We start from the raw sequence: 10,219 nt of genomic DNA on the forward strand, positions 1-10,219 counted from the left end.
ATGACTTTGTGTTGCCATGTGCAGTAGAGTGTGTGTGTATATGTGAGGGTGGTGACTCTACCCCCAGCTGCCTCCCCTCCATCCCATCATCATCAGCTGTGGTCACACACATGGTGCTGCAGGCGCGCGTGGCGAGGGCCCCCCTGGCCCGGGACCCGGCTCCTATCATTGGCTGCCACAGACCCACCTATTCATTAATGAAATTAGCGGCACGCTTCAGCCGAGCGGGAGCCACCAATGGCCGTGCAGGAAGCCGGGGAGCGGGCGGCTAGCAGCGGCCAGGAGTAGGGTAGGAGGAGGGGCAGTGAGGAAAACAAGGGGGGACGTGGGGAAAATGAGTGATGATAATGAAAAGAATAACCCTGAGAGGGGGCACTGTGCCCCGGGGTAGCTGTCATTGTGTTGCTGGCTGTATATAAGGGGGTTTAGAGGGTCGTGTGCCAGACGCGCAGCCACTCAGCCACAGGCAGCTCAGCAACTTGCGCTCGGAGGGCAGGACGCGTGCCAGCCCAGGGCGCACCACCAGCGCTGCCAGAAGCACACCCGGGGACACTCTCACCAGCCGGCAGCAGCGCTAGCTAAGCAGGTAAGGAACAGCTCTATGCTAGTAATAGTGCTATTACTATTTATTCCGCAGAGACTTCTACACAGTAGTATATAAATCGTGCGCTGAGGTGACCCCTGTGCCAAGAACTCAATGTTTGTATATGGAAGAGAGATGTATAGTAAGATGTCAGTGTAGAAGGTGTGGGGAGGATGCCTGGCAGCAGTACTGTATAGTAAGATGTCAGTGTATAAGGTGTGGGGAGGATGCCTGGCAGCAGTACTGTATAGTAAGATGTCAGTGTAGAAGGGGTGGTGAGGATGCCTGGCAGCAGTACTGTATAGTAACATCATGTCTGTCCCTTCTTGTCACAGGAGAATGATGATACACCAGAAAGAGTACAGAGAGGAGGAGGAGCTGCTGTCCTCTCCCTGCTCCGTGTCCTCCTCCAGCAGCCCGCCCTCACCCCAGCAACAGCCCTCCGCCGCCGCCTGCAGTAGTTCCGACGACGAGCAGCTCCTCATCCCTACCGCTTCCCTGCACCTGCACCCACAGCCGGAGGAGGAGGAAGGCAGCAGCAGCAGCAGCAACAAGAAGCCGAGGCGGCACCGGGCTCGCAAGAGCGGGGAAGTGGTGACCAAGATCAAGAAGGGCCGGCGCCTGAAAGCTAACAACCGGGAGCGGAACCGCATGCACCACCTGAACTCTGCGCTGGACGAGCTGAGGGAGGTGCTGCCCACCTTCCCGGAGGATGCCAAGCTCACCAAGATAGAGACTCTGCGCTTTGCGCACAACTACATCTGGGCGCTCTCTGAGACTCTGAGGCTGGCGGAGCAGCTTCACCCCGGGCCCCCCACCGTCCTGCTCACCGACTCTCCTCCATCTCCCAGCTCCTCTACCTCCTCCTCATGGAGCTGCACGTCCCCTTCTTCCTCCTGCGGGTCACTGTCCCCGGCCAGCCCGGCAGTCTCGGATGCCCTAGACTATTGGCACCGTTTACACTGTGCCCAGGGCAGCCTGGCATACAGCTGAGCAATGCCCCGGTGAAGGACCACATAGTGGGGGTATGCTTCCTATAGAGGGTTAGATGGTGACAGTCATAGTATGTACCACATCGCTCTTATCAGTCCTGGCTCTGCGCCACAGTGACCATACAGGTTACATGCCAGCTACAACTTTCCCATGCATCAGCTGAATGGAGGAAGCACAAGTCAGACGGGAGGATTATTATCCGGTGACTGTAATGATGGCTGGTCATTTTGCCAGTGGGAAAGTTAGTGAGGTATAAACAGGCCTCATGTTACTGTATGTTGTCATTTATATCGTTGGCCACCCAGTCATGAGACATGTAATGGTTTGTGTAACTGTCACTTATGTTAGAATATGATCATGAGATTCTGTTCCTAAAGATAAGGGTATGATAATCTGTCACATCTTATTTTCCTTCTGCCTGTGTTTGGCTGTGCTGGATTAACAGGGTGGCCAGGGATGTCGCACAGGGGCCCCCAAATATCAGAGCTCCCCCCCACATAGCTATATCATCAGTGTGGGGGCATTGTGTCGTAATGTCAACTGGAGCCTCTAAAGTGTGTCCAACACATTTGTGGTGCTGGGAGTGTTTATACATTATACTTCTTAATAACATTGCCACTATATCATTTTGACAATTTTAATGGTTGGGTCCCTACAAACCTTAATCCAGCCCTGGTGATTGGTGTGGGAATTCCACCTGTCAGACCAAACTCTCCCTCTGACTCGCACTTGGTCCACTTTGCCAGATTTGATCACAATACCTTTTTGTTGTGCTATTCTCCATCCCCATTTCCATCTGTCCTGTATGATTTATTTGGGGGAAAAAAAGTTGTTCTCCAGAAGGCCAGGTTAGAAGTCATCGTATAATTTGTAGGCTTTTGTTCTCCCTGAATGGAAGCGTGAAAATGTAGGCTGAACTCACTATCAAAAGGAGAAAATGTGGAAAAAAAGGGAGAAATAAAAAGGGAGGTTTCCTTCATACATTATTTATCTTAGCTCACAGAGGATGAGAAACCCCCTATTCTTTTAGGAGATTATATGAAAGCAGCAGAACAGTAGCATGACTGTGATCAGATACATGTGTTCACTTTTATTTATTACAGATGACAATTTCACGGAGTATATGTATTTTTTTGTATATTTTTGAAAGAGTTTATTCTAGAATGTATTTACAGCAAGAAAAACAAATCTTGTGCTAATAATTATTAAATAAAATTTATAATTTTCTTAATATTTGCCTATTTCACTTTTTTCTGTGTTTGCAATATATATATATATATATATATATATATATATATATATATATATATATATATATATATATATATAATTTTATTTCTAGCAGAATGAAAACTTTCCTCATACAGTTTAAGCTTGCATAATTGTCTTAGGATCTAATTAACCATATATTAATAATAAATGGAAAAAAAATATATCTAAAAGCAAGTTAACAGTGTTAGCCACCAACCTTCTTTGGCACAGGGGTTACGTCAGTACACAGTTTATTTTTCCAAATAATGTAAAGACGTACAGGGGAAATATATAATAACAGCACATAGTTGGTGTAAAAAAAGACATTCATTACAAATACCCCAATGCGTGTCATCTCTATAAACGTTATACTATCCTGCACATCAGCATGTTCCACATTAAAGGTCTCACCTCTAATTTTCAGGAAATAGATGCATTTGTTATTACAGTACACTCTATAACCTAGAACATGCCAGCCTGCAGTCAGTATCAATTCTATTGTGTACCATGTAAACAGTAACCATATTCTAATATTGTGCCCATGAGATATCTAACATAATAATAATTATAAGAAGAATAAAATGAAATCATGGGTCTCCAGGATGATCCCATACAAGGCTATCAGAATCAAAATAGTTTAGTACTAGTCTAAAGTGTTAACTGTACAATCAAGTTGCAACAAATATTGGCACTGATTTTTTTTTTTTACAAATGTCTTGGATCTTTAAAATGATAATCCCACACTTTAATATAGTGATTATATGTACCTATTATTCTACAGCACAACCTTCATTGCATTATTCAGTGGAATCTATTTAGTCTGCCTACAAGAATTTAGTGCACATTGCATCAAGTGTAAATGTTCTGCTTTCTCTGATAACTCAAGCTTTTTTTTGTAAATTTGTGAAAAAAAAATCAGTATATAATTCAAATATTAAAAATAATTAGATTTATATAGATCTTTTGTGATAGGAAACACTAGAGGAAGAGAAAATTAATAGATGGGGAAAAAAAAGCTTTCATACAAAAGAAACAGAAAAGTGATAATTTGGAGAGCGTTTACATAATACAGTAACATAACATTATATAGGAAAGAAGGAACCCGGAATGATGGGATTATATGTTAATTTTGGGGGAAGCTAATTCTAAAGAAAACTGGAAGAGTTTGAAAACATAAAAGTGGTGATATAAAGATGATGATGGTGGTGATACTCCTAGTGAAACAAAACTGAGTTTAAAGAACTGTACAGTGTAATGACAGATGATGAACACATATTTTAATAAGCCACAGGCGTTGGCTCACGTATGTCCTTTGGGGGTGACATTTTTTTATATCTAAATCTTAGTTTCCATGCATAATTTATACATTTGTGGAATAAAAAGAAATTCATAGTTTAGACATAATTTATTCATGTAAAATAGCAATAATTTGTCCCCAAAGTCATGTAACAGGCCCACTATGTGGAGAATTAGTATGCTAAATAAAGATGCAAATATAGTTAAAGCTTAAATATGGCTAATTAGCCGGAGGCATTCCTGTATGGGAAAGCACATGTGTTACGAGCTACCTGCCTCCTACTGAGTCTTCTTTAAACACTTGTCAGTCCTCAGGCTTGTGAATATAGATTGTCTACAGGCATTGCCCTGCCTGACAGGCTCAATACCCCTGGCAGAACCCAAGCACAAAGGCATTAAATCCTCTATGAATAAACATCCCTCCCACAGCAATTATAGGCTGCAGAACGCAGTGATATCATATACTGAACTTCGTTACCAGTAATTGGGGTAATGCTAAAAAGGGCAAAAAAGCTGTGCTTCTATTCAGTAAACTCACAATTATAAATGTTCAATAAAGGGTGAGCAGATCTGACCATTATAATCGTATTCTCTCATTTACTCTGCAGTGCTGCCAAAGCCAAAACTTTCACTATTCACATTATCCAACCTGTTCCAGGCCCTACAATAATTTCATTGAATCACTTTTCACATGAAGTGACATTAATAATGTTGAGACACAAGTCAGTTATATTTACATGTATATACATTATCCTCCTGTATAATGTATATTTGCGTTCTTTAGCCTGTCTTCAGACTCCCTCAACAGGGCATGTTTTCCACATCTAATCAGGGCACATTTTTATTAATTGGTTACTGAGTTATTCCTTTAGATGCATATGGTACTAATTTCACCTCTGAATCTGTAAGGGGGATCTAGATTTGGGAAACATAAACTGTAGGGTTGCCTGAGGACAGGGATTAGTACACTGATGCCAGAAGTTTATGAGCAGCCCAAATAATGCCAGCCTGTGCCCAGTGTGCTGATATGGTAACTATTAGCCTTATTGGTGCCATGATAGCAAGAGACCTGTAAATGCTGCTTGACAGTTCCACATCCCATCAGGACAGAATATCATTTACCTCTGCTTCTACTATAGGACACAGGAGCACACACAGCGCTCAGTAGCACCAGCCCGTGGAGAAGATAGAAAATATATAAAACAGGAACATTCAGGGTAGACAAAATAAAATATATATTTCATTGGCATATAGAGTTTTGCAGAGGTTACACCCTGTAGTACAGGAAATTGAGATGTGTGGTAATGTAGCTTATTGACGCTCAAGACCTTGTGCACGTAGGGGCTGATTCAGAAATGTACGCTAATTACACATCCGCTGCGTCTTGTGGTGCCATGTAAATAAAGGATAATTTGCAGTGACTGTGCACAGAACTCGCCTGGCTGACTATTATAGCTATTGCCAATGTGTTTAAGCAAAACTTTAATACAACTCTGATAAAGAGAATATATGATTTGTTGATATTCTCACATCGATATCCAGAGAGAAATAATGATAATGTAGTAGGACAGGGCTTGACAAATGTTTCTAAAATCTAGGAGCCAGGATGAAAGTGTAGGAGCCAGACCACTGTCCCCCCAAAAAAATTACAGGAGTGAGCACAGCTCTGTGTGTTATGCAACTGTTATACACACTATACTAGTCCACAAAATGGATGCAGTTGAATGGATATAGTAAAATGGAGGCCCCCTCACTGCTCTGCACAGCTCCACCAGGGCAACATTCATGAGCACCTACCCCCCAGACAACCAATCTCACTACTGAGAGGGTACCCCCAGGCAAACCACCATTCTGCAGCGACATTGCTGTGCAGATTCCCCTGGGCAAACAACACCCCCTTCCCCATGGTCACATTACTGAGCAGCCAGCCCCCCCAATAGCCGCACAACTAGGGGGGTACCCGCCGACAAACCACTCCTCCGCAGCCATGCCACCCCCCTCGTGGTCACACCACTATCAATCTGAAGCCGCTCCGCAATCCCTGGCCACACATAGACCCTCTTACCAGAGAGCTCTATGCAGCCGGAGTTAGGATACAGCAGACAGCCGGGACGTACAGGAGGATAAGCACAGACTGGGACAGACAGCAGGAGTCACAGCAGGCCCGGGATGGAGAGGATGAGTCAGTGCAGGATGGGACGTACAGGAGAAGCCAGCGCAAGCCAGGACGGACAGACACAGCAGTCACCGCAGGCGACTCTCAGCACACGCACTCCTGTGCATTAAATGACCACTGCAATACTACAGACACTAATCTGCACTGGGGCTGATGAGGATCTGCTCCCGCCCTCCCTGCAAAATCTAGTAGCCAGGCAGCAAAATCTGGTCGCCATGGCGACCTGGCCCCCAGGATTTGTCAAGCCCTGTAGTAGGACATTCTTATAACTAATGCTAGGGACACATCCATCCAGCTGTCCGCCACGATTTGTTATGTGGTATGCACAAACGATATTGTGCATACACACTTGCCAATATGCCGTCCGAAATGTCTGGCCACAGAAACCAGTGGTGATGTCTTTATCGGCAGATCCTGGGCCAGCATATGGGTTTGTCAACGGGTCGGCTGAACAGCCAGCCAGATGTACCGATATATCTGCAAGGTATATCACCATCGGCTGTTTTGCAGGGCCGACGAGATATGTCTGTGAACGACAATGCTCACGGACATATCTTTTGTACACAGAAACAGATGCACATGCGATATGTCATTCATCAGCTGATTGAACGACATATCGCAGAGTGTGTACCCAGCATAGCATTGCAACTGAATCAGTCTTTGACTTAAACATCTGAATACAATGTAACAAGAGTGCTTAAGGGGCATATGTGTATCAAGCCCTTCTTTACTTAAAGCATGGCGAAACTGCAGTTTACCCATGATTTTAGGTATCGGGGCCAGATAGCAATAGTCTGAGCAGGCGATATCACAAAGCAAAAGTTAATTAGCGTGACAGACCACAGTCTACATTATTCTCAATCGGGCCTGCAGTTTGATTCCTACATAGCTTTCTGGAGTTTGACTCCAAAGGCTGATACCACCTTCAGATGGCACTGACGGCAGGCGGCGCCTTAGCAGTTCTACAGTCGTCACCTGAATTTAGTACAACAAGAATGTCTCTCTCACAGACATCCTAAAGCTGCACACACACCTAAAGATTTTCTGTCCAACCATCCAACTAGTTGATTGGTTGGAATGAAAATCTTGTAATGTATGGGAGTAAATGATGATCAGCAATTTGCTCCTAAATGCCAGAAAACAGATGAAAATGGACGTTCAGACAAGTTTGTTAAATGTTTGATCTAAACAATTTGTTCAAACAACAGTTTTTGTCCATTTTCCGGCATTTGGAAGCAAATTGCTGATTGTCATTTGCTTTCATAATTTACCAGATTTTCATTTCAACCAATCAACTAGTTGGATGGTTGGACAGAAAATCTTTATGTGTGTATGCAGCTTTAATATTGTGATAGGCAGACTCTTTGGCGCCCCCCAGACCCCAGCTCCCTAGGCAGCTGCATAAAGCTGCCTAATGGTAGAGCCGGCCCTGAATCAACTGCACTTCACTTTACTGTCAATTCACCTGATTCAGATTTGAGAATAGAGTAAGATGGAGCAATTAACTGTGAACCTGGACAAACCATGTTACACTGCAAGGGGGCAAATACATACTTTTTTTGTCATGCAGGTTAAATACTGGCTGCTTTTGCATGTAGGCCACAAATGCTGGCAAGCTTTATTCTTACACTGCAATTTAGATTTTAGTTTGGACCCGCTTCCCAAATCTAAATCTCTCTGCACATTTTACATCTGCCCCACCTGCAGTGCAACATGGTTTTACCAAGATGCAAAATCACTTGTTATATCTTAAGCTGGTCATACACCAGACCAACTTTCCAACATGATTTTATTTAAAAATATATATATATATTTTTAAACACAGTATATCATAAAAATAGCCATTTATGGTATGCTGTGCATGAACTTCAACTTTAAACACTTTTAAACTATCTAACCATCCCTAATCATTGGCCCTATATCAATATTCTTGATCAATAATGGATGTCTGTAATCAAAAGGACACATGAAATCAGGTATTCAATTAATATAATCATTTATAAATATAGATTTTTCAGGTATATCGGTAAAAACAATATATCTGTGATTGCGAAGCAGGGAGGGGGGCAGAGGATTTGCTATATTTATATGGGGGGTTGAGGGCTGCTGCATTTACATTTCAGTGATCGGTTCCACAGCACACACTAGGGTAGGATGCAGAGGGGCAGGGAGGTCCCTCTGAGATTGGCGGCAGCTGGAAGATTATCTTCCAGCTGTCGCCCAGTGGGTGTTTCTGACTGGTCGTATCTGATACCAGGCAAGTGGTTAATGGTGGGTACACACCTGACAGATATATCTGAAGATGATGGTTGTTCATACACACTGAACGGCCATCATCTATTTGTGCTCCCGGGTCCCGGCAGACGGGGTGTGACCCGGTGGGCGGGTCGGGGGCATGTCCCGCCCCCATCCCCACGGCTACCGCTGTGTGTGCACGGGCGGTCTGGAGACATATCTGTCCATCGGCTGTGCAGCACAGCCAATGCGATATGTCTGTGAACGATGCAGTTCACAGACATATCACGGGTACACATTGGCCAACGGGCAGCAGATATATTGGGCAATAAATTTCTGATTTGACAAGAAATGGTTAATTTTGTGATTTGTTGAGTGAAGAGGTAAGAATCCTCTAGATTGGACATATTAAAAGTTAAGTTTTACTTATCCATAGCAAATATTTATTTACTTTTGAAGTTTGTGCCCCCACACATGGTTTTTTCTTTCTTGATACTCCTGCAGACCATTATTTGACATATAACACACAACTTGTCCTTATCCATTACAAGAGAGTGTGGGTATATAAATCTAATTATACATACATTTTCTAATATATATATAATATTATATATCAAAGCATTATTTAAACTGATTATTGTAATTAGCAAAATATTACATTGTTTCCTCGCTCCATTTCCTGTCTGACCTCACTCTCCACCACTATTCCCAACTGACTTGTAAGCATGGAGTGTTCAGCCTAGCATTAGGAAATGACATGGCGCTCAGTCACGAGAGCCCTTGTCTTGGCACACGAGTGCTCTGTGTGTAGCCTATAGTCTAGTTCTCAGCCTGATGCAGACTCCCCAGAGACCAGCTCTCAGGGCTTTTAATTATTCAACACCAACTCTGCCTGTCTCAAGAAAACAGTATACTCTGGTTGGCGTCTGTTTCCTTGACAATAAACCCCATAGTAGATTTTCTAGTAATGTCCTATTTATTACAGGCTAATAATGACACTGCCACATGCATAAAAAACATATATACACATACTGTACATTATAGTGTTATTATAAATACTGCTGCGTTTCACTGGTGAAGTCACAGACAACAACACGTTATATAAGGCATGGAACTCAACTTGCCAAATTCTTAGTACCGGCACCGTTGCTTTGGTCAAACTTTTAATTTCTATAACTAGTTCTAGCAACAGGAAGAAAGTGGTGGAATCATATCAGAAATGAATAAAATAAACACCTGCACCTAATCCAGAGTATGGAAACTATTATAAATCTTATATCAACTTTAGGAGAACAAGCACCTTTTTTTTATAGAGAAAAAAACACTGAGTGTAACAGAAATTGTTTATGACTGGTCAGGTGCCTTCTAGAGGGGAATGACTGGTCTACTGCTGGGTACACACTTGTATACAGGTGTGCATACACCCTTAAGGTGGGTACACACTATACAGATATATCTACAGATCAAGTGATCTGCAGATATATCTGCAGATGATGGTTGTTCGTACACACTGAACAACCATCATCTGTGGCTGCCCGCAGGTCCCAGCGACCAGGGGGCGTGTTGGGGGCGTGTCCCGGTGACCAGGGGGCGTGTCCCACCCTCCTCGTGGCTGCCGCTGTGTGTGTACGGCTGCCAACCACCCGTACACACTTGCCGATGGACAGATATGCCTGCAGACATAT

General features: G+C 43.4%; 1 protein-coding gene across 1 annotated transcript; it reads left to right on the forward strand.

Annotated features, from left to right (window-relative positions):
* Positions 1 to 461: 461 nt before the first annotated feature.
* Positions 462 to 2,722, forward strand: NEUROG2 (neurogenin 2). Its single transcript, XM_088448238.1, has 2 exons — positions 462 to 586; positions 919 to 2,722. Exon 2 carries the CDS (start codon positions 923 to 925, stop codon positions 1,574 to 1,576), a length of 654 nt encoding a protein of 217 aa, XP_088304364.1. The 5' UTR covers positions 462 to 586; positions 919 to 922; the 3' UTR covers positions 1,577 to 2,722.
* Positions 2,723 to 10,219: the final 7,497 nt, after the last annotated feature.

The sequence above is a fragment of the Taudactylus pleione genome, unplaced genomic scaffold, assembly GCF_031769625.1.
Source record: "Taudactylus pleione unplaced genomic scaffold, aTauple2 ptg000454l, whole genome shotgun sequence".
In the NCBI taxonomy this organism is placed as follows: Eukaryota; Metazoa; Chordata; class Amphibia; order Anura; family Myobatrachidae; genus Taudactylus; species Taudactylus pleione.